The sequence below is a fragment of the Podarcis tiliguerta genome, assembly GCF_965153285.1.
Source record: "Podarcis tiliguerta genome assembly, chromosome: 17".
Classification (NCBI taxonomy): Eukaryota; Metazoa; Chordata; class Lepidosauria; order Squamata; family Lacertidae; genus Podarcis; species Podarcis tiliguerta.
The window spans coordinates 31,532,130-31,556,517 of NC_139550.1; the positions used below are offsets into that span (position 1 = coordinate 31,532,130).

The 24,388-nt window shown below is 44.9% G+C and overlaps 2 protein-coding genes across 4 annotated transcripts in view; one reads left to right on the forward strand and one right to left on the reverse strand.

Annotated features, from left to right (window-relative positions):
- Window positions 1–16,033, forward strand: part of CNN1 (calponin 1) — a 37,177-nt gene extending 21,144 nt beyond the window's left edge. The window contains exons 2-9 of one of the 2 annotated variants that reach the window (XR_014506341.1): window positions 841–962; window positions 3,591–3,657; window positions 4,569–4,706; window positions 7,173–7,283; window positions 8,922–9,068; window positions 12,318–14,387; window positions 14,493–15,302; window positions 15,546–16,033. Coding sequence is in view for 1 of the 2 variants with exons in the window: in XM_083420603.1 (XP_083276729.1) it covers window positions 841–962; window positions 3,591–3,657; window positions 4,569–4,706; window positions 7,173–7,283; window positions 8,922–9,068; window positions 12,318–12,569 (837 nt within the window). In the remaining variant the exon portion in view is untranslated. Of the gene's footprint in view, window positions 1–840; window positions 963–3,590; window positions 3,658–4,568; window positions 4,707–7,172; window positions 7,284–8,921; window positions 9,069–12,317; window positions 15,303–15,545 lie in introns of those variants that run through there. The other variant, XM_083420603.1, reaches the window with a different exon arrangement.
- A 3,111-nt stretch (window positions 16,034–19,144) lies between these two features.
- ELOF1 (elongation factor 1) lies at window positions 19,145–24,388 on the reverse strand. Of its 2 annotated transcripts, none has more exons than XM_083420826.1 (4): window positions 24,231–24,388; window positions 21,710–21,831; window positions 21,264–21,334; window positions 19,145–20,838 (listed from the first exon to the last, which is right to left on the reverse strand). In XM_083420826.1, the coding sequence occupies exons 2-4, from the start codon at window positions 21,823–21,825 to the stop codon at window positions 20,774–20,776; spliced, it is 252 nt and encodes an 83-aa protein (XP_083276952.1). In that variant the 5' UTR covers window positions 21,826–21,831; window positions 24,231–24,388; the 3' UTR covers window positions 19,145–20,773. The 2 variants fall into 2 exon arrangements, with proteins under 2 accessions (XP_083276952.1, XP_083276953.1); XM_083420827.1 differs by lacking the exon at window positions 24,231–24,388 and adding an exon at window positions 23,516–23,662.

The window sequence follows — 24,388 nt, forward strand, 5'->3', positions numbered from 1 at the left end:
GCTCCTGCCAACCTAGCAGTTTGAAAGCATGTCAAAGTGCAAGTAGATAAATAGGTACCCCTCTGGCGGGAAGGTAAACAGTGTTTGCGTGCTCTGCTCTGGTTCGCCAGAAGCAGCTTAGTCATGCTGGCCACATGACCCGGAAGCTGTACGCAGGCTCCCTCGGCCAATAAAGCGAGATGAGCGCTGCAACCCCAGAGTCGGTCACGACTGGACCTAATGGTCAGGGGTCCCTTTACAGGGTGCTGAGCCAAAAAATGCACCTTCCCACCTCCCTCCCAAAGCCTAGTTAGTCCATGTCCAGCTTTGAGAAGGAGCTGAGAGGGCTCTAGGACCCTCCCAGAGCCTTGCACCTCCTTTCCAAAGCCAGCTTCAGGAAGGCAGCATAAGGGTTGAGTGTTTGTGTGTCAAATTTTGGCCTCACACTGGGTGCCATATTACCAAGGTCCTCCCCTGCTCCTTCCCACAGTGACCACCTGCGAGATTGGCTGTGAGAAGCCCCACAAGAAGGAATCGTGAGGGCGATAATCCTCTCTTGCTGCTGTTTACTCCCTATTGCATTCAGCGCTGTGCTGCTTTCGATACTGAACGTAATATGTAGCTATCATCACTAGTAGCCATCGACTGTCTTATCCTCAATTAATTCTCCTAATCCCTTGCAAGCCTTAACAGGCCCTTCTCTGAAATGCAAATTGCAGCCTTCTGCTAAAAAAGGCTTTCCAGGTCTGCTGTCATTTGCAGATGCAAACATGATCAAAAGGCTGGACGCTAGCATCACTTTCGTGACCAGAGCTTCACCAGATATTGGACCTAATTCCAAAATACTCTGTTCCTCTACAGCTAGCACAAAAATACGACCCCCAGAAGGAGCACGAACTGCGGCAATGGATTGAGGAGCTGACCGGGAAGCGCATCGGAGAAAACTTTATGGAAAGTCTGAAAGATGGAGTCATTCTTTGCGAGTAAGGAACTAGGGGTGGGGGACATGTTTGGTAACCTCCAAGAGTCTTGGGGGCTTTTTGGAAGGGTGGACACTAAAGAATATCACCACCCAAACGCTGGCACCCAGAACCTGCAGCTGTTGTTATGATAAGACAAGTTGTATGACAGGACCAGGCAGTACATAACCTACAGGATAAAAGGTGCCCAACGCTGGCAAGAGACAACAGTTTAAGAGCGTTCATTGCGGGTTTGAATAATGCACACCCATGAGGCAAGGTGGGGCAGTTGCCTCAGGACATCACACTTCAGGTAACTGGAAGGGACAGCAGATCCTGGCTCTGTGAAGCACACCCTACGCTTCTTGGGACACGGGTGGCGCTGTGGTCTAAACCACTGAGCTTCTTGGGCTTGCCAATCAGAAGGTCAGCGGTTCGAATCCCCACCATGGGGTGAGCTCCCGTTGCTCTGTCCCAGCTCCTGCCAACCTAGCAGTTCGAAAGCACATCAGTGCACACCAGGTCATCGGCCTGACTCTGCAAATAAGCTACGCAGCTGAAGCATGAAGATTAATGTAAGGTTGCCATGTTTCAAGAAGAAAAAATCCAGACACAAAAGTTTGTTTGTTTGTTTGTTTAACTTACCGTATTTTTTGCTCTATAAGACTCACTTTTTCCCTCCTAAAAAGTAAGGGGAAATGTGTGTGCGTCTTATGGAGCGAATGCAGGCTACGCAGCTATCCCAGAGGCCAGAACATCAAGAGGGATTGCTGCTTTCACTGCGCAGTGATCCCTCTTGCTGTTCTGGCTTCTGAGATTCAGAATATTTTTTTTCTTGTTTTCCTCCTCCAAAAACTAGGTGCGTCTTGTGGTCAGGTGCATCTTATAGAGCAAAAAATACGGTATATACTGCCCTATACTCGGAGGTCTCAGGGCATTTTGCAGAAAAGATCACAATATATAAAATCAAATATCAAATTAAGAGCAATAACCCAAGAACACAACCCTACATAAAGAGCCACATTTTTAAAAGGAAGTTGAGTTTTTTATGGGAAATCAACCAAAAAAGGCAAAGAGTGATACACACACGCCACACACTTTCTAGTTCTGCTGGCAAAAACCCAAAGATTTTGTCAATTTTTCAAAATCCCCCCCCCCCCGGATGCAAATGCAAATATCACTATTGGAATCTCGGGGAAAACTGGATGTGTGGCAACCCTAACTAACAGAAATTATGTTGATGGATTTTACAGAAAAAGTCCAGCTGTCATAAGAACTTTCAGGCCAGCCGCAATGCTAGGTTTTACATAAAATGTTCTGGCAACCAGCCCAGAGGTCAAACAACCTAGCTGATGGTTGGTGTTTTTCCCTGGTCGTTTGGCAATCCTACTCACCACCCCAGCCAATTGGCAGAGAGGTGGACTCGTTCCTGCCTTCCTTGAGACTGCTTTACCTATTTATCATTTTGAATATTAAAAAAAATTAAAAATCTCTCTGACAAATGAGCTCAGCACCACTCAAACTTAGAAAGCAACACCCGCCATCCTCTTATTTCCCTCTAGCATCAAGCTAGATTTGTAAAAACTTGTCTTCCTCCTAAAGATAGTTTGATAGTTGGAAAGAAAAAACAAAAATGGGAAAATTCAGCAATAATCATCAACTGGTTTTTGTTGTGAGTAGTAAGAGATTTTAATTGCCTTGTTTTAAACAAGAACGTATCAGAAGATAATATAGCAATTGAATAGGATTGCTGTTCATCTTTTTATTATGTTTTATTATATTTTCTATGTTTGTTTTTTTGTAACCACCATCTTGCGGCTTGAGCAATGGATCATGCAGACCTTTATCTGACCCAGAGGATCTACTTGTAAACTGAAAAGCAACAGTATTCATTACCCAAGTCTACAATAAGGAATGATCCCAGTGTTTCTATATAACAAGGAGCATTCTTTCTGTTGATTGTATTATAAGTATATCTGTCAACGTTTCTCCTTTTTTAAGGGAAATTCCCTGATTCCGAATAGGATTCCTTGCAAGAAAAGGGAAAAGTTGACAGCTATGATTATAAGTACATTTTAGGGCTGCTGCATATACAAGCTGTTTTCTATACGGAGATTCCCTGTGTATAGAAAAAGTGTGGTGTAGGGGTTAAGAGCAGTGGACTTGTAATCTGGTGAACCGGGTTCGATTCCCTGCTCCTCCACATGCAGCTGCTGGGTGACCTTGGGCTAGTCACACTTTTCTGAAGTCTCTCAGCCTCACTCACCTCACAGGGTGTTGGTTTTGGGGAAGGAGGGGAAAGGAGATTGTTAGCTGTTTTGAGACTTCTTCAGGTAGTGATAAAGCAGGATATCAAATCGAAACTCTTCTTCTTCTTCTTCTTCTTCTTCTTCTTCTTCCAAAGTACGGTGTCGAAATAAATTAAGAAATATAAAAATTGTCCAATAGCACTTAGAGACCAACTAACTTTGTTCTGGGTATAAGCTTTCGTGTGCATGCACACTTCTTCAGTATGGTGTGTTCTTACATCAAAAGAGTTGCAGATTGGGAAGTCTTGAAGGAGAAACACGCGGCACATGAAGTAATCCTTACACTGAGCAGCGCACACAACACTTAAGAAATAAACTTCCTTTTCCCATTTCCGTCTTTCAGCCTCATTAACAAACTCCAACCTGGATCTGTGAGGAAGGTGAACGAGTCCACACAGAACTGGCACCAGGTAAACATTCCCTCTAATTCATTGCTAATCCATGTATCCCTCATTAAGTTTGCCTCTCCAAACCCTGCTTTGGAAAGTGGAGTGGAAAAGGATGAGCTGATTAAAAAAACTTTAACGATGCACCAGGCATCAAATCCTGCATTAAGAGTTCCTTGGCCAAGCTTTTTCTCTATGGCCATCAGCTTTATCTCCCACAAAAGGCTTCTGCATGGTTACACAAAATAACGTGCCCCAATCGCATTTTGCTCTTTGACTTTTGTCCATTATTCCTGCGAGCCTTGATTTAGCAACATATGTGCATGTGTAGGGGAAAGAGAGGGCTTGAGCTAAAAAGAGAGTGCTCTCTCCAGAGAAGGGGAATATTGTTAGGATATTTCCGTTCCACCTTAAAAGGGAGCAGGCTTTGAGTCACAGAGTCTGCGTATTTCCTGTTTTCACAGAATGTTTCTGTTGTGTCTTTGTTTTCGTCTCTCTCTCTGCCGGAGACATTGAAGCAGGCAGTCATGTTTTTCTTTGTTCTGACCAACGTTGAATAAACTTGTAAATAATGCTCTCCTGAGTGCATCTTTCGCTGTGTACTTTATCTGCTGATACAGCGTGCACGGCTCTGGAATGTGGCAAACTATTTCTGGAGCTCGTGTCGCTAATTGCTGATACTGCGTGTCTACGGGAGATCGATGGAGGTCCGGAGACGACGTGGAGTCATGATGGACTTTGTCTCCCTGGCAGTATCCCAACAACAGGTTATGGGCCCAGATTCCGGCAACATCTTCATGGCCACAGATCTATCTGCTCAAATGCCACTGTCCATTGCCAGTGGGGTATTTGTAGAAGGCAGTCATTGCCTGGACAAGCACGCTAGGGTAAGAAAAGACCCGGCAGATTATTCATTGGCCTCTCCTCTTTTGCAGCTGGAGAACATTGGCAACTTCATTAAGGCAATCACAAAATATGGAGTGAGGCCCCACGACACCTTCGAAGCCAACGACCTCTTTGAGAACACAAACCACACCCAAGTCCAGTCTACTCTGATTGCGCTGGCTAGCATGGTAAGTGGCCTGGGACCCCCGCTGCCCACTTTTCCTGGTGAAAATGCAAGTAGCGGTGATGGAACAGCAATTAACAAGAGTGATAAAAGTGTTTCACAAACACGTCCTCAGTAATTTTTTTCAGCCAACATCATCCCCATATTGCATATGGAGTCAAGAGAACAGTCGCTTGACTGAGGCCACCTGGAGAGTTCATGGCTTGAGATAAGATTCAAATAGGAGACCCTTAGTTTGTGGCTCTCACTGCCACTGGCTCTGATTCAATATGGGATGGCAGCAGAGATGGGCGATATCTGGTTTTCAGCATCGCAATATATCACCAGCTAAACATCACGATATACTGATATATCACAATGTCTGAAATAAGGATAGAGCTGGTTTTCAACTTCGTGATATATCACCAGCTAAACATTGCAATATACAGTTGTACCTTGGAAGTCAAACGGAATCCGTTCTGGAAGTCTGTTCAACTTCCAAAACATTTGGAAACCAAATCATAGCTTCTGATTGGCTGCTGGAAACAATCACTTCCGGGTTTGCAGCGTTCGGGAGCCAAAATATCCAAGTTCAAGGGCATTCGGGATCCAAGGTATGGCTGTACTGATATATCACAATGTCTGAAAGAAAGATAGAGCTGGTTTTCAACTTTGTGATATATCACCAGCAAAACACCACGATATACTGATATATCACAATGTCTGTAATGAGGATGGAGCTATGTAGATGCATTGGCTGGCTTCACAGTTTTCCCCACATTGTGATTTTTGCACACACCCACTCCCCAAGCTTCGCAATATATTGCCGCATCAAAAATTATGAAATGGATATCATGGATATCATGGTATGGGCTTTTGGAAAATATATCAATATATCGCCCAGCTCTAGATGGCAGCAACATGCACTAGCAATGTCACCTGTATGCTGTGCGCTAGTCTACGCTTGTTACGTTTGCTCAGCCTTTGTCCCTTTCCCTTAAAGGGCAATGCTTATTTTCCTCTCTGACACTGGTGGGCAATGGGAACTCTCATCTCAATATCTAGAGCTTACCGTACTTTTCCGTGTATAAGACGCCCCCTATTTTTGGGGACTAAATTTAAAGAAAATGAGGGGAGGTGGCCCAAAGTTGTTGAGCTTTTTTTTAGGGGGAATTGCATGCACGCCATCACCCCAGGAGGGCTGTTGCTGGGGGGCTGGCAAAGTGGGCAGCCGCTCCCCCCACGCCAACCAGCACGCATCTCCCCCATGCCCCGCCACTATCCATGTAAAGGACGACCCCAGTTTTTTGACAGGATTTCTGAGTCAAAAAACTTTGTCTCATACATGGAAAAATATGACATGTTTGGTCAGCAAGGCTCAGCCCCAGAATGGCCCCCCACACTTATGGCTTATGTGTGTGGTACGGAAGCTGTACTACCCAGGACAGGATGGGGTTGCGCAGGGTTGTTAAGGCAGCAGAGAGCATTGTTGGCTTCCCACTCTCCACCTTAGAGCAGATTTATGCCACAAAGTGCCATAGGAAGGCACTGGACATAGTAAAAGATCCATCGCATCCTGGTCACTGTCTCTTCGAGCTCTTGCCGTCGGGACGGAGATACAGGACGATGAAGACAAGAACGAGCCGTCTTAAGAACAGCTTCTTCTCCAGAGCGATCTCAGCCGTGAATGGGAAGCCCGGACTTTGAAAGTCATCTAATCTCCCTTGCTGTATTTTACTATATTTTTTAATTAGTGTTTTTATGGAGCAGCCAAGTAATTTCGTTGTCCCCGAAGGGGGCAATGACAATAAAGATATTATTATTATTATTATTATTATTATTATTATTATTATTATTATTAATGTGTCTGCAATTTAAGATCCTAAGCCCTGGAATATAAAGTGAGCTTTTCCTCCCACAACCTATTCCCACCCTCTTAGAACTTAAGGCACAGAGATTCTAGGACAGGTGACCACCTCTCATTTTAAGAAAAGCCGCTTCAAAATTAAGCACTGAGGCCTGGCCCATCTGATCCAAGCTACAATAAGACCAACAGGTCTGAGCAAGGAATGCCACCTGCTGGTCTCAGCAAGAGTTCAAAGCGGAGCCCTCCTCACTCTTGGAAAAGCAGAAGCTTCTGCCATATATCTGAGAGGATAAACTTGCATCTTACCTGTTATGTACTGAAGTTCTCACCCTGGGCCAGCAGGGGGATACTGTAGATAGTTATGCAAATAAGGGATCGAAAGTGACGTTCAGTGATTGGATAGTTTTAGAAAATTGTTACAGTTACGTTGTACTGGAGCTCTATATAAGCAGGCTGACTGAACCCTTCGGTTCAGTTCTGTCCTGGCCTGTGAATAAATAAGAGCTGTTTGAAGAATCGCTGTGTCGTCTGATATGTTCACCGACAACTTAACATTACCCTTTAGGCATTAGCACAGGGCAAGGGCAAAACTTGAAGGGATTTCTGCCTCTCGCTTTCCTACAGGCCAAGACGAAAGGCAACAAGGTGAACATGGGCGTGAAATACGCTGAGAAACATCAGCGCAAATTCCTGCCTGAAAAGCTGAAGGAAGGACGGAACATCATCGGGCTGCAGGTATGTGACTCTAGAACTTCCTGCTGATTTATTCAGTTGGGAATTCTTCCCAGCAGAAGATAAATGGACTAAGATAATGGATAAATGCGAAGATGTCCCAAAGGACCATTAGTATAGTCATGCCCAGGGCCGGATTTAGGTGTGATGAGGCCCTAAGCTACTGAAGACAATGGGGCTCTTTATATGTCCAGCTGTCCTTTGTCAACAACAAACTGTTGCTGTTTTTTGTGTTGAATATATACTATATGATAATTTATGGACCTAAAGCCATAAATTATCTAAAGCCATTTGCACATGTTGCCGCACAACCAGTCCATGCAGAATGTAGGCACCCCATATATAGAAATGAGCAAACCAGTGATATTTTAGGGAGCAGGCTAGCAGGCGGGGCCCATGACTTACATCATAGGAGCCTACAAAACACAAAACACTGTTGCTGTATGTAAGTTTTATTTTATTTGTTTCTTATCTTATATTTTGGAAATGTACATCCAGTTTTTCCCCCTTTAAACTTTTTTGGGCCCTCCAAAAGAGTGGGGCCCTAAGCTATAGCTTGTTTAGCTTATATGTAAATCCGGCACTGGTCGTGCCAACCCTGGCTGAAAATCTGATGCAGCCACAAGTCACAGGAAGTAGCAGGAGTCTGGGGAGGTGAAGGCTCCCAGATTCAATGCATCCAACCAGGGATAGCCTGTCCCATTTCACCACCGAAGGTGAAATGGAATTGTGCCACTTCCTGCTGCAGCCACCCCACCCAACCCTGGAACACCTCCCTCTCTCTGAAACTCAGCGGTACCTCGGGTTTCAGACGCTTCAGGTTACAGACTCCACTAACCCAGAAATAGTATCTCGGGTTGAGAACTTTGCTTCAGGATGAGAACAGAAATCGCATGGCGGTGGCAATGGGAGGCCCCATTAGCTAAAGTGGTACCTCAGGTTAAGAACAGTGCCAGGTTAAGAATGGACCTCCAGAACAAATTAATTTCTTAACCTGAGGTACCACTGTATTCCAGCGGCAGCAGAAACAGTGACGGGGTGTGTGGGGCAAGGTGCTGCCTCTTGCAGTTCTGCCACCAGAGGCAGCTGCTTAACCCTGCCTTATGGATGGGCCAGCTCTGCATTCCACTTGACCATTTCAAAGACACAGATGTATGGGAACAAATGTATGGAAAACTAACTTATGAGCACTGCATTGCCACCTAGAGGCAGAAGGTGATACTAAAGATACTTTTTAATAGGGGTTTAGGTAGGGTTGCCAAAAGGGACGCAAGTGGCGCTGTGGTCTAAACCACAGAGCCTAGGGCTTGCTGATCAGAAGGTCGGCAGTTCGAATCCCCCTAGCAGTTCGAAAGCACGTCAAGTGCAAGTAGATAAAAAAAGAAGCCTTACACAACCTACAGATGCAATATGGCCAGGCTATTCCAGACATAATCTACACCCCCCAGCTGTAAGATCATCCTGAAATCTGGATGAAATCTGTGACAGAACCAGAAATAAATGGAATTCTACATTGTCTAAATGGCAGGGTAGGGTTGGGGCTTTCCATCTGTGGGTAGCTGAATGGGGACCACTCTTCTAGGGAGACTTGGAAGAGACAGAAAGACCAGTCTAACTGTCAACACTGTTTTTGCTTCCTAGATGGGCACCAACAAGTTTGCCAGCCAGCAAGGCATGACAGCATATGGCACACGTCGGCACCTCTATGACCCTAAGTTGGGCACAGACCAACCTTTAGATCAAGCCACCATCAGTCTACAGATGGGAACCAACAAGGGCGCTAGCCAGGTAAGAAATGGAGGGGGGAACAAGAATAAATATGTGTGTTGACTATTTAGTATTCCAGCTCTAGCTGGGGTTTCCCCATGAGTGCAATGGTGCCTTGAAGGACTTCTTCTGGTGCCCACGAAGTATCTGTGCAACATTCCTTGCCCCCCGCCCCCTTCATCATGAAGTGGCAAGGGGGTCTTTGTTTTTTCCTCCTTGAAAAGCTCAGAGCCAAAGGACTCTCTGAAAGAGTGCCACTCTTTCCCAATCCCTCTTTTAGCTCTATGTGCTTCTCAAGGCTCATAGGGCATCCGGGCAGTTGAACCATAGGAATTGGAGCAACTAAGAGAAAGGCAGGGATGCGGGTGGCACTGTGGTATAAACCTCTGAGCTTAGGGCTTGCCGATCGGAAGGTCGGCAGTTCAAATCCCCACGACGGGGTGAGCTCCCGTTGCTCGGTCCCTGCTCCTGCCAACCTAGCAGTTCGAAAGCACGTCAAAGTGCAAGTAGATAAATAGGTACTGCTCCGGCGGGAAGGTAAACTGTGTTTCTGTGCGCTGCTCTGGTTCACCAGAAGCGGCTTAGTCATGCTGTACGCCGGCCACATGACCCAGAAAAACTGTCTGCGGACAAACTTTGGCTCCCTTGGCCAGTAAAGTGAGATGAGCGCCGCAAACCCAGAATCGTTCGCAACTGGACTTAACTGTCAGGGGTCCTTTAGGTAAAGGTAAAGAGACCCCTGACCATTAGGTCCAGTCGTGACCGACTCTGGGGTTGCGGTGCTCATCTCATTTTATTAGCCGAGGGAGCCGGCGTACAGCTTCCAGGTCATGTGGCCAGCAGGACTAAGCCACTTCTGGCGAACCAGAGCAGCGCACGGAAACACCGTTTACCTTCCCACTGGAGTGGTACCTATTTATCTACTTGCACTTTGACGTGCTTTTGAACTGCTAGGTTGGCAGGAGCTGGGACCGAACAACAGGAGCTCACCCCGTCGCAGGGATTCGAACTGCCGACCTTCTGATCAGCAAGTCCTAGGCTCTGTGGTTTAACCCACAGCGCCACCCACGTCCCTAGGGGTCCTTTACCTTTACCTTTTTAAGAGAAAAAGGGAACCACCGAGGGTGCAGTGGATGAACTGGTCAGGGGACAACATAGTGTGTGCTGCAGGAATCAGAAGAATGTAGTGCCAGACAACCAGAAGGTGCATTCAGAAAAGTTGGATCCAGTAAGATGTATTCTCTTGAAATGACATATTTTCCCCAAGAGCTCACCCAGCTTGTCCAGCACCAAATGACAGATCACATCTATGGGCTGCACTGTAAAAATCGCAGATCTAGTACCTCCCAGTGCTTCCATGGTTCAGATGGATACAAGGCACAAATCCTCATGGATCTTTAAGAGATTCTCAAAACCACCATCAAATCACAGGTCACCTCTGTACCAACTGATGTATTCTGGTGGCTTTGTTGTCCTTCTTTGGGGAAAAAAATCTATGAGGAGCAATGTTTTTGTGGTGCTTTTTTTTTTTTTTAATACTATGCAGTCTTCGAGTGGAAGGTTTGTTTGGATTGTGGCTTTGGTGGGATCCAAATTTAAGAGTATGTTTTAATTCTGCTGGATCTAACTTCTACCCAGACCCCATCATGGAAAAATAAAGTGTGTGTGTGTGTGTGTGTGTGTGTGTGAGAGAGAGAGAGAGAGAGAGAGAGAGAGAGAGATTTCTTTGTCTGGGCTAAGGGAAAGTGTCAGGAGGGAGCATGGGAAGAAACAGAGGAGGTAGTACCCAAAGCACTCTCCCAACATTTCAAATGTGGCCACAGGGCCTAAAGTTGATGGCACCTGAAAGAGATGATAAAATAGCCTTAGACACAGTGAGATGGTATAAAATCCTCAAGAGACAGGCCCAACGTCCCAATATTTTGCATTGCTGGGTTACATTCTTCTTCTCTGTAAAAAAAACCCAAACCCTCATGACTCTGGGAAAGGCACCATCTTTTGCACTCTGTTTTGCATGCTCTCCCACCAAGTGGAACACCACCAGATTATCCCCACTATGGCAGAAGCACAACAGGCACACTGCAGCTGTTCTTAGAAATGTCACAGATGTAATGAAGTACAGCAGCGGTGTTAAGAAGAAGTCAATTTCTGGGAACAGCTGGGAACGTGTGTTACTACTTGGGGATCTATTTATGATATATATAACTGCCTGCCTACAAGAGCAAGGGGCATCCCTTGTGGGTTCTAAACAACACCCCCTTGTGGACCATTCATAGATTAATGTGCATTAAGCACTTTTTTACAACTAGGTTTTTAGGCATAATGCAAAAAAAAAAGGGGGGGGTACTCTGCCAAGAAGAGACAACGCTGCTGCTGTTTTGGGTACCGGATTATTTAACCCGGGATAAACCATTCCAAAAGAGTCCATGATTCTTTTTGAGCCAATGGCCTTGCTTTGAAATGCTATCTTACAGCAGCCTTGGAAACATGTGAGCTGAAGTTGAAGCAACTTCAGGCCAGGCGGGGGCAGTTATCTCAAGAAGATACCATTGCCAGTAAACAAGTCCTAGCTTGTTCTTTCCTCATAATCCAGAAAGCAGGTACTGCTAATCTCAAAAGTGTTCCACGAGTACTTTTAGGTCCCCAAGAAGATCAAGGTAAACTCAGAAGAGTTATCTGAGGTATTTGTTGTCCTAGAAAGCAAATAAACTCAGCCTTAATGCAAGGAGAGGAAGATGAGGGTTGTTCAAAAAGGAAAACCAAACTTTTGCTTGGCATCCCATTGGCACTAATAAAGTTGAACTAAGTACAGTGGTACCTTGGTTCTTGAACTTAATCCGTTCCGAAAGTCCGTTCCAAAACCAAAACATTCCAAAACCAAGGCGTGCTTTCCCATAGAAAGCAATGCAGAACGGATTAATACGTTCCAGGCTGTTGAAAAACTACCCCTGATGCTTTTCCCCACAGCCCCAATCAGAGCAATCTCTCTAAAAGCGGAAGTGCAACACTAAAAACGGAAGCTCAGGACACGTTCAACTTCCAAAAAAAATTCGAGAACCGGAACGCTCACTTCCAGGTTCCAAGTTGTTCATGAACTAGGCTGTTCGAGAACCAAGGTACCACTGTACCAGCAGAGAGGGTATGAAGGGGGCTAAATGTGAAACCTGCTCTGCTTTCCATTCTTCTCCTTAAGACATTTTACACTCCCAGGTTCACCATTTCCTCTCTTCTTCTTCTTCTTCCTCCTCCTCCACCCATATCCATCCCTAGGCGGGCATGACGGCCCCTGGAACCAAGCGGCAGATTTTTGAGCCCGCCCTGGGCATGGAGCACTGCGACACCCAGAACATCTCCCTGCAGATGGGCAGCAACAAAGGGGCATCGCAGCAAGGCATGACTGTGTATGGGCTGCCGCGGCAGGTCTATGACTCCAAGTACTGCCTCACACCCAACTATGCCATGATCGGAGAAGATGAAGGCCAGTACAACCACAGCCATCATAACTTCTACAACTCAGAATAGCCAGCAGGAATCATGGGACGGACATAGAACAGAGACACCAGCACTTAAAAAAAAGAAAAAGAAAAAAAGGGGCACTTCCCAAAGAGAAGATCCACCATCAGGTGGCTATTTTCACCTGGGAATATAAGAAGATCCAGACAGAAGATCCCTAAACTGCTAACCAGCTCACTAGAGACTCCTCAAACCATGCCAAAGCCAAGTCTCCCCTCCAAGTCTCCACCACCGAGCCTTAAAAGCTTCACTTCGATCCCTTTCACGCTTTATTTAATGTATGACGTACTGCCACTACTTTTAAGCATGCACTGATGTGGCTCAAAGCCACTAGGATGGAATGTTACAGTAAAAATAATAATAATAATAATAATCTAATGGGTTGGGAGAAGCAAATACGAGGCAATGAGCACTCTTGATTTCTCCCTCTTTCTCTTTCCTGAACAAGAGCCATCAGTCATCTCTTCCCTGTGGCTTGTGGCAGCTGCTGCTGCTGCTGCTGTTTTGGGTCAAGGCAGAAGCAGGCAATCAAAGGCACAGCTTCTGTTGGTGAAGATATTCCCTATTGCACTCTGTTTTGTACCCTAACACAAGCCGCTCTGGTACAAGCCCCATCATCTGCCTTGCTCTGTCTACAATCAGGTTAGGGGCAAATTGGCAAGCCCCCCCCCCAAAAAAAACCTGCCTACTTTGCCAGAGGTTCCAGTCATTTTTGCTTCCTAAATACTAATAGTTTGTAGAAAAGCACCAGTGAACTGAATCAGCCATTGGCTTCCTGGAAACGGAACGTCTTTAGGTAGAGTATGTGAACTGCGGAGGGAGACTGTAGAAGGAGGTTAGACTCATCTAACCAGTAAAGGGGTATGTTCACAGTGTCTGAAGTTATCCCAAGATTCATGTGAGAGATCATTTGGTGAGAATTACACACAATTGTAAACCAAAGCCGTTCATCTTCTACATCTTCAGGGAGAATCTGGAAAATAACTTACTAGGTTATCAGTAATCTAGTCTTCACTAAAAAGGAGAGACAGAGAATTTATAGTCCTAATGGTTCTTGACTGAGCTCCATTATGCAGGCAACTTCTACAAAAACAATCTAGCGCTCAGAAATTGGAATTTCCCAGAAATGCATGGCAACTTATCCATTCCTCCTCCTGAATGCCTCTTGTTTACCAATGGTTCTCCTATCAAGTAAGCCACTTCCTTGCTATCAATCTCATTTATCTCCAGCACACATGCCCAATTTCATAGTAAATAACAGAAATCAAAGCAACTCCATGCACTGCATTTACACACATTCTGGAGAAGAAATTTAAAATTCCAGAGGTACGGAACATGAACAGCCTTCAATAAGGCTGGCAGAAGTGCCGTGGGACTAATTCATGATTGAAACTAAAATGCTTCTATTAACTAAGATTCACATGCTTCAAATGAAGACAAATGAATCACCTGTTATAAAGCCAAAACCAGTTTTGAGATAAGCCTAACCACAGAAGACCAAAATAAATCCCACTGAATTTACTTACACGAGTAAATTTGGCTATCATCCAGTTCAATACGTGCTCTGTAGTCGATTAACTGCATGGATTTTAAATTTGCATATATCACAATAGCCCTGAAGGGGGAGGGAAAGCATTCGCTGTTATTTCTACCTGTGGGAGGACCAAGGAGGAATGCTCTTATAAGAAGCCCCTGCCACCACCTATGGATCTATAATCACTTACATTTAAAAGCAATTTTCCAACAAGTCTCCTCTAACTGACCAAAGCATTTGATTAATCAATTAGATTAGTTGTCCAAACATGGCAGTCTCAGTTAAAGATTGGGGTGCTTATCTACCTGCCTGGCATCCAAGTTAGAACAGGAAAAAGCTCGCTGGCTTCACTGACTGCATCACCGTGTTGTCTGGTGGCAAATCTAGTGTTTAGCCAGGGGGGCACTTGCTCACTGATTCACACTGTAGTTAGTATGTGGTACCAGATATTGTTACAAACCAACATTTGGGGGAAATGCCAAAGTCTATATTGCCAACAAAAGCAGCTGCTGTTTTAAATCCTGCCCCTCGCTTCTCTCACTGGGGTCAGAGGTGCTCTACATGTTGAGCAGCTAAGACACACCCAAAAAAACCATTCTAAACATTTTTTTTTTGTTGTTATGTTCTGCTAATGACCACTTTTTAATTTCACTGCAGCACAATAAAAAAGAGAGAAAAAACACTTTTCTAATATGATTGGAGGTCTTCCTTATCCCTCGGTCAGAGGTTTTCAACCTTTTTGAGTCCACGGCTCCCTTGACCAGCACCATTCTTTCTGCGGCACCCCTGTGGGGCTCAGGAGCCCAGTTATGCCACCCCTTGCCTGCAGAGCTGGCAGCCTCTCACGCTTTTCCAAACACCCTTGTGGAGTGTTCCTTCAGCCTCCTCTCTTCTCCCTTCTCATTAGGGGTCCTCCGGGCAGCTGCCGCCCCTGGTCTCTGAGCTGCGCCCCCCTGCCCCAAAGAGAGGTGCCTTTTCACACTGCCCCACAGGGGCCTGGACAGCATCCCCTAGGCAGCTTGTAGCCAGAGCTGCTGCAACAAAAAGCCACACAAGCCTATGGGAGGCAGAGATGCAAGAGGGCATCAGAGGAGGGAGGGAAGGAAAGAGGGACAGAAGCCAGTGTTGCCCAACCATCATTCAAGGCACCCCAGGGTGCCATGGCACACTGGTTGAAAACCACTGCTCTTGGTCCAGAACAATCTACCGTATTTTTTGCTCTATAAGACTCACTTTTTCCCTCCTAAAAAGTAAGGGGAAATGTGTGTGCATCTTATGGAGCGAATGCAGGCTACGCAGCTATCCCAGAGGCCAGAACATCAAGAGGGATTGCTGCTTTCACTGCGCAGTGATCCCTCTTGCTGTTCTGGCTTCTGAGATTCAGAATATTTTTTTTCTTGTTTTCCTCCTCCAAAAACTAGGTGCGTCTCGTGGTCTGGTGCGTCTTATAGAGCGAAAAATACGGTACTTTGGCTTACAGGGAATCTCTAAGACCTCCAGGCAGAAAGGACTTTTCAAACTCTGGAACCCAAGTGGATTGAGCCTGGGGGACCTTCTACGAGCAAATTCATGTAAAAAGGGCAATTTTTAAAGTGCTAAACTAGATTTTGACTCTGCTCTCTTCCAACTCAGTTTAAAGCTTGTGTTTCTTTGCAAGTGCCTACTGCCAAATGCACAACAGTCAGCTGACGATGCAGAATGGGAGAGAATACGCCTGCATGGTTATGAATGTATTCAGTGATTTGTACCGCATTCAACGGCATAAAAATCCACGGGGCAAATGGGCTGTCATTTTAAGATGAGCAAAGTTTCTAGCCTTTGTAGTTACAGAGAAAACCTGAAAATAATGGGCAGCCTCTGCTTTAAGTAGAAAATTCAGATTTCTACAAAAAGGGTTTTTTACTATGCTGCAAAAAAATAATAAAGCATGTAAGCTCAAGCGATACTGTGTGCAGATCTAGAGCAGTTTAGAATCTTCTTCTGGGAACAGATAAACTCAAAACAAGTCTCTTGCTTGGCAGGTCTCAGAAAGTAAGTACTGTACAAAGTAAGGGAAATTATGTTTCATTTGCTGTCCATGGGTTGGTGTAAGAACATAAGAACAGCTTGCTGAATTAGGCCAATGGCCCACTTAGTGCAGAAACCTGTTTCCAGTGGTCAACCAGGTGCCTATGGGAGGCCTGCAAGCTAAACCTGAACACAAGAGCTCTTCCCACACCTGTGAGTCCCAGCAACTGCCCTAAAGAGTCACACTATCTCAGACAGTGGAGGCAGAGTGTAGCCATTGTGGCTAGTAGCCATTTGATAGCCTTTTTCTCCATGAATTTATCTAATCCTCTCTTAAAGCCATCCAAGTTGCTGGCCACCACTGCCTCCCAGTAGGAGTTCCATAGTTTAACTATGCGTCAGTACTTTCCATGGCATGTTCTGAATCTTCCATCCAATCTTCACTGGATGGCTCCAAGTTCCGGTATTGCAGGAGATAAACTTCTACCCACTTCCTCCAAACGGTCCGCAACTTTTTACACCTCTTATTCAACTTTTGTCTAAACTGAAAAGCCCCAAATGTTGTAAGCCTAGAGGAGTTGCTCTGTTCCCTTGACCATTTTGCTTCTTTGAAATCCTTTTCCAGCTCTACAATATTATTTTTTAGGTGAGGCTACCAAAACTGTACAGCATTCCAAGTGTGGCCACACCATAGATGTGTTTAATGGCATTATGTTATTTGCAGTGTTATTTTCAATCCCTTTCCTAATGGACCCCTAGCATGGAATTCAGCTTTTTCACACTGGATCAAAATCTTCTTTGAGCTATCCACTACGACCCTACGTCTTCTTCCTGGTCAGTCACCATCAGTTCATTTACACTGAATTGCATTTACCATTTTACTGCCCATTCACCCAGTTCGGAGAGATCCTTTTGGAGCGCTTCACAATCTTTTAGTTTTAACCGCTTTTAGCAATTTGGTATCATCAGCAAATGTGGCCACCTCACTGCTCACTCTACACCATGTATGAACAAATTAAAAAGCACAGGTGCCAATAAGAACCCTTGGGGAACTCTACTTTCTGACTCCCTCCATCAGAATTGTTTATTTCTGCTCCGATTCCTATTTCTTAACCAGTTACTGATCTACAGGAGGACCTCTCTTATTCCATGTCTCCTAAGCTTATTCAGGATCCTTTGGTGACCATTAGACAAGCATCTCCATTCCACTGCCTGGAAGTGACCAAACATGGCAACCCTTTACAACAAGGATAAAAAGGTAATGCAGTATACAGGCGACTCTCAACTTAGGAGATTACATTCTGGGGATAGTGTGTATGGTCAAAACACATTGGGTTCAGTGATGGGTGGGATTGTCAAAGTCTTTTTCCCCTGGACACATGCCCCCCATTATTTTAAATTATGTAAAGCTGAATGTGCAAGTTGTGAGTTACCGGAACTTAGCACATAAACACCTGTATTTGCACGAACAAATCCAAATACTTTTCTCCATGTCAAAGAAACCTACAGGGTACTTGGTTAATTTTACAGCAGTTTCTATTATATAGTCATTGGATCCAAAATGGATTGGATTCCCCAAGCCGACCTCCAAATAGGTGAATAGCCAATACTTAGTTGACACGTTTCTACCTCGCCTTTAAGACCAGACAGCTTCCAACAGAACAAGTCAAACACAAAAATCGACAAACGTAAAATAAAAAGGTGGTTGAGACCTCTGGTCATACTGTTCCATGCCACATGTCCTACAACCTTTATTCAAAAAGCAAGGTGACCCTGCCAAAGTACAAAGGTTACACAGAAAACAGGGTTAGTTGTCTGGGGGCCCTGATTACCCTAGAACACTGTGCAAAGTCCCAACAGGTTTTATTTACTCAGTCTAATCTCTCACAGCAAACAAGCCCAGTCAGCTGATTTGTCACAAACACTCCATTCAGGTACTCTTGATGTTCTCACCTTGGCCTGGAATGCAGCCATTTGCTCCGTTTTTGCCAAGGTCAATAGGAAAAAAATAGATTACTTCAAGAAGTCATGCTACTTTACAAAGAACAGAAGTAATAATTTCATAATAATCTTTACCAGACAAGTTAAGTGTGATGGCCAGCTTCAGTAGATGGGTAGAGGTTCAATTCTCCACAACAGGACCTATCGTTCTCTTTTGCTGAGAACTGGGTATTGTGCAGGAAAAAGACAGCCAGGAAGGGCTGTAGCAAGAACTGTGCTCTCTCTCAAAGTGATGCAGGGCTGCAGAGAATGGGAAAAGGCTTCTCTTTCAGCTTGGGTCAGCTACTAAATGTGGTGTTTAGCCACTTGTCAAAATGTGGACGGAGCATCATTCCTTTCAAGGCCAGGTGGAAGGCCACAGTGCCACCTTAAAACTTGTTTCAATGGTCCTTCAGTTTACTCTTCCTTTGGTTGAGAAGTAGGACTTGAGTAGTAGCTGGTCTCCCCAACGCAAACGGGAGAGAACCCAAGAATATATTTTTAGTCTCCACCATCCCTGCTTGTCTTTTCTTTCATCACTGCCTGTGGAGCTCTTAAGGAACTCCACCCAAAAAAAAAAAAAAACTTACCTCCCTAAGCAAGACAGGTATATAATTGAGAGTTCTGCATTAAAATAGACTTCAGTGTGAGCTTGCACCATTACTATTAGTGGAATGACCACTCCAACAGAAAGATCAGTTTCCTTAATGGTAGTTCAGCCTTGTGGTTCTTTGATTTCCTTCTTCTACGGAGCTCAGAATGGTATTTTAGCCTCACAGCATCCATATAAAATGGAGCTGGGCTGAAAGAGGGTAATTTACCCAAAGCGTCATGGAAACTTACAGGGAATTGAAGATGCAACAGCAAAGAGTATCCAAGCACACAGCTTAAGGCACTGATGTCTTCTTCTAAATGGGCAGCAATTACAAAACCGAAGACAAACACAAAGTTGCTATCACAGAAGCAGCTAACACAAAAAGCTGTACTGACTTCATACAATCCAAAAAGATTAACGTGGGACCCAACACAACACCAGCAGTAACAGAAAACACTGAACAGATGCTTTTCCATTATAGAATTTATTTAAAAGGGATGATAATTACTCAGTTACTGGCAGAGGCTCCTCTAATACATTTAAAACAAGTGGGTTCCTGCTTTCTTGGACATTATTTATATACAAGGGCACAAGAATTTGCTGCCCAATAGACCGTGGAATTAATTCCTGCTTAGATCTAAAAAGACAAGGGACTTGATAAAGCAGCAGTGGTTGTTTGGGAATGTACAGCTGGAGGCTGCTTTTACCATCAAAGGCTGCCCAAAAAGGCCTCCTGATTCAAGGCCACATGACAGTGAGGAAGGTAAGGTGAGAAGGGGCCAAAATCCTCTGTCATTGACTGCCAAATTCAAAATTAAACCTCTGCCATTCACTCCAAAGTAAATCATATGTGGTGGTTGCTGTGACCCCTGTATTTTGTGAGCACTCTGTTATTAGGGAGGCTAATAAGAAAAGGGAAGCCAAACTGGCAATTAAGTGATCTATTTCTGGAAAGCAGAGTTCATGCTCACCACAGCGAGAAAGATAAAAAGCAAAGCAAAACAAAAAAACATACACACTGGAAGGATCTTTTACAATATACTGTTCAATTATCACCTATGTACATTGCACCAGTACCTATTAATCCGATGATGGCACAATCTCTGTGATGTAGGCAGAATTCTCCTCAGTAAAGTACAATTAAAATCCCACATCTACTCCTATGGAGCATCCAGAAGCACAGTTAACATCACTGGCTACTAAATTGGCTTTTCAATAAGCCTTTTAAAATAAAGCAACACTTCTTTCGTGGGATAAAGAGTCCCCATTTAAAACAGTAGCATCAAGGAAGAGTCATGATTTCCCCCCTCCATCATGTTGATGGTCCCATAGTCTTAAGGTCAGAAGTAAGGTCAGATTCCTGCCTATTCAACTGCTGGGCAGGAGCTAAGCTTGCTTTGTTTCCTGTGAAAGGAAAGAAGAGTCCTGTGCATGAAAACACCCAGAAAAAAAGAAATGATGGTAGGGAAAGAATTATAAGAAATTCTTCTGGCAGTTTCAGGAACCCAAGGATGACATACTGCCACCCCTACATAATTGGCACCAACCTACTGAAAGAAATGTTTCCTTAGTGACCAGGTCTACTCCTCAGTGAGTCACTAAAGCAATTATACGTGGGGGATTATTTCATGTTCTGTTCCTGTATACTCTTGCTTGCTCAGCATTGTTCAACCATGGCAACAAGGTGTGCAATTTCCCAAGGACTACCTCTGAATACCCAGCGACAAAGGAGCTTGCATGGATGCTCCTTCCATACAAGCCCCACTGAAATGAACAGAGATTGAATAGCGGCCCTTGATAAGAATGCACCCAATGCATTGTTGTATAGCAACAATGATCCCAATGATCAGTATGTTTACAAAACTGCGGGCCTTTCCAAAGTTTTGCAGATCCTACTTATAGTCTTTAGTCCCTTAATTCCAGGGGCACAATCCCATAATATTCATGTAGGACAGGGTTACTGGATAGAAACAAACAGCACAAGAGTCACATTTCCCAGCCACTTGTTGGATCTTCCAATGCATTATGTAACAGATAACTTCCACCCTCCCAAATTAAGAAGTATTGTTGAATTCCTGGCAAGTTCTTCTCCAGTTGCTATTGATTGGCTGCCTCACAAGCATCTATCCAGTCACTGTAAACATCCACTGGTTCTGAAAGATCTTTAGGGTGAAATGTCAAGGAAGAATCTACCATGAGTGCCCCCCACATAAAAAAATACTATTGGTTTTGGACGTGTATGTTTTTCAAAAACACTGCTAAATCTTGCAAGTGATTTCTTCTATGAACCATAGTTAAGCTGGTACAAGAGTGGAACTGATTTTAAATATCTGTGGTGGTGTGGTATTTCAGCTGATTAACCACTATGGCAAGGTTATGGGTATGTGAATAGCATGTCTGATCAATTCTGATGCTAACTCTATTTCTAGGTCTTTATGCAGGGTAAGATAAAACATGTAAAGGCCAAGACCAAGCAGAAAGCATTACACCCTAGGTTACGAATTACTGACATGAAAAAGTAGGAGCCAAGTCTACATGGGGGAAGAGAATAAAATATTATAAAACTGAATTGAAGTTCAAAGGATACATGTTATAGGAGTCTGAAATTCTTCCAGACACACGGTACAGGATATCACACCCGTATTTCGAGCCCTGTCCCTGAAACACACAAAAAAACATATTATAGCTGAAAAATACCCATATGTGAGAAAGTGTAAGCCAGAAAAGAGGAAAAAGATGGTACATTCATATGACTTTGGGTATGGAATATTGTTTAACATGCAGTGAACAGTAGGCACAAACATTCCTACAGCCATCTCAGTTAAAGGCATAGCAAAATAAGAAGTACCCGTCACAAATCTTTCCCTACAGAATAGATGGGGAACCTCTGGCCCAAGAGCCAATCTTATGCCACACAGGGCTCCAATCTGGCTCACAAACCATGTTACCAAACCATGCCCACTTGTGAATCATTCTGATGGAAAGGGCTTTCCAATCCTGCTTTCCACACTCTTCTTTTTTTACATAACTTACATTTTAACATCGCACGATTTCTCATGGTTACAGAAGGGGCAAGTAAATTGGGTCTCCAGTGTCCCAGTCATCTTCTTCTTGGGTGGAGGCTTCCGCTTTGACTTCCTACGGCCCATTTTTGCCTACAGCTTGCAAAGCAAGGAGAAACAAATGTGAAGGGGTGTGGAGGCAGGAGAAGAAGCTTCAGCAAAAGTCCTTTTCATGTCATTCCCCAACGTGGCGCCCTCCAGATGCTTCAACTGCAACATCCACCACCCCCAATCATCAGTCAGTCTAGCCGGGACTTGACGGGAGCTACAGACCAACAACCTCTGGAGGGCAGCAGGTTGAGGAAGGTGAAGGCAGTTGTAGAAGATTAAGTAGTGATTAAAATATTCAGAAAGCTGTTGCACCAACAAGATCAGTGATCACTTTGGAGGATTAGGGTTGCCCAGGTTCAGAAAACTGCAGCCAAGGGAGCAGAGCCAATGACTGGCAGTTCCACTGACTAGGAGGGAAGAATACGTGGTGGCCAGCATGAAGGAACCTGACTGCGTATGGTGACTCAGGGGCAGGGCAGAGCCAATAACAGGAGTAATCCAAGAATCATGCAAAACATAAAGCCCCTATGGTTTGGTTATATCAGCATGCTCAGTAGCTAGAGCATGAGACACTTAATCTCAAGGTCATGGGTCCAAGACCAACATTGGACAAAAGATTCCTGCATTGCAGGGGGTTGGACTAGATGACCCTTGTGAACCCTCCCAACTCTACAATTCTATGAGATTTCATTCATTTTGCACCTGGCTTTTGAGCACTAGCAACCAAGTGAAGTTGCCCGGGATGGCGCCTGAACATCTCCACCATCGGGAGCTGCATGCCTGGGGATCCTTGGATCCAAACTGTTTCCACACACTGGTACCCCGTCCTGTGGGAATGCTTATTTTATCTGCACTACGGGAATGAACTTCTGGAACCGAAATGCTTTTCCTTTTTCTGCACAGCCTGAGCAGAGGCAGTTACCACTGCCGGGGGGCGGGGGGAGGAGAGGTTGGTATAATAAGCCAATAAGATCCTGTCCCTGGATCGAGCAGCTTTTCTTCTTTTAAGTTCTCAAAGCTCTCAATCTAGCTCAAGGTGGTCCTCTGAACTATCACATAAAATAAAGACTTCAGCCTTGTTCCCAAATGGCAACTAGACATTCCGTTCTAGCAACTATAACCTTGGTTTAAGGCCATGGTTCCCAATGTGGGGCAATTTGATTTTTAAGAGGGGCAATCTGATTTTTAATGGGGGGCAATTTGAGAATGTGTTATTAACAGTGAATATCCTTTTAAGCTTCTTCCACGTGAATATGAGTTCACTTTTTGAAAAACAAGAATTATATGTCACAAGCAGGAGAGACATCAGAATTTGAGAGATGCTTAGGCGAGGCAATGCCAAGAAAAGGTTGGGAATGAAATAAAAAATATTAAGGTCTTATATATATAATAAATATTCATAAATGTACCAAGCAAACATGTACATAAATATATAAACCACATGTCTGAAGCAGCACAGGAAAACAGCCCTGGAACCATTTTGGCTCCCAGACTGACCAAATGTTTTCTCTGCGAGGTCAAAGGAAAATGGAAAAGATTCCCCATTGTCTTTTCATTCACAAAACCTATCTAAAGGGTATATCTGTGTATGAATAGGGTGAGCCTGTGACCAGGTTCAAGAACTAAGTATTTATCATTACAAAAGAATAGCCAGGCTCCCCAGGGTATCCCACAAGTAAGCATTAACAGGTCACCTGCCACACATGAGATAAACAATGACAGGTACTCAGATTTCTCTTGAGCTACACCCCTTCTGTGATGTAAGTATGATGTTTCTGGGGGTGGTCTTGGACTCCAAGGCCGGCAATTTAAAATGTCTATATATGGGTGGACACACTTTTGTTCTGGGTCCTCCTCCTTCTCCTGCGTGTGAGGGGAGCACCCTGTTCCAACAGTTCAATAAAGATCAGGTTTACTAGATGCTTTGCTTCTCAATGTTCTCTGGTTGGCCTCTGTTATTTTCTCCGACAGATGGAGAACCTGCAAAGGACTCTAAAAGGGCTCTTGTGTCCCCCATAAGGGCAGATTTTCGTTTATTACAGAAACCACTGGTCTAAGGTGCTCTTTGGCGCCTAGTTTATCCACCCCAGTTTCGAAAGCTGGTCTGCTTCCTGAGCATCTCTCAGAGGTGAGCCAGAGCAGGCCAAGGGCCCGGCTGGATTTGCCCGCTTAGTGGGGCGGGCGACTCTCGTCACGGAGCTCCGCAGAGGAGTTCAAGGCGAAGGCCAAGATAAGCGGCGTCCGGGCGCCCAACCGGCCGCGTTTGCCCCGGCTGGTGCGGCGGGCGACTCGGAAGCGAGGTGCCGCGCGGTGCTCCTCTTCCCTCCCGCGCTCCCCTCGAGGGCCCGGAAGCAGCTCCGCTTCCGGAGCCAACGCCACTCGAAGCTCACTCCGGGCGCCACACCGGAGGCCCGCCCGAAACCTTCCCTTTTCCCCCTTACCTGGGGTCGGTTCAAGGCCTGGTTTCTAAAGAAGTTCCACAAGGCCTCGTTTCTAACGGAGACCAGCACTTCCGGCGCGCCACCCGGAAGGGAAACGCGACGCTTCCCCCCACCTCCCGCGTTCAGCGAGGGCAGGTTGGGAAGGCGTAGAGATAGTG

Bases quoted from the DNA above. Each gene is read 5' to 3' on its own strand.
- ELOF1 (XM_083420826.1), bottom strand. From the start codon at position 21,825: ATGGGCCGTAGGAAGTCAAAGCGGAAGCCTCCACCCAAGAAGAAGATG. The intron at 21,335-21,709 runs GTAAGTTATGTA...TGTGTGTTTCAG, and splicing joins AAATCGTGCGATGTTAAAAT to GGACAGGGCTCGAAATACGG. The intron at 20,839-21,263 runs GTATCCTTTGAA...TTCACCCTAAAG, and splicing joins ATTTCAGACTCCTATAACAT to ATCTTTCAGAACCAGTGGAT.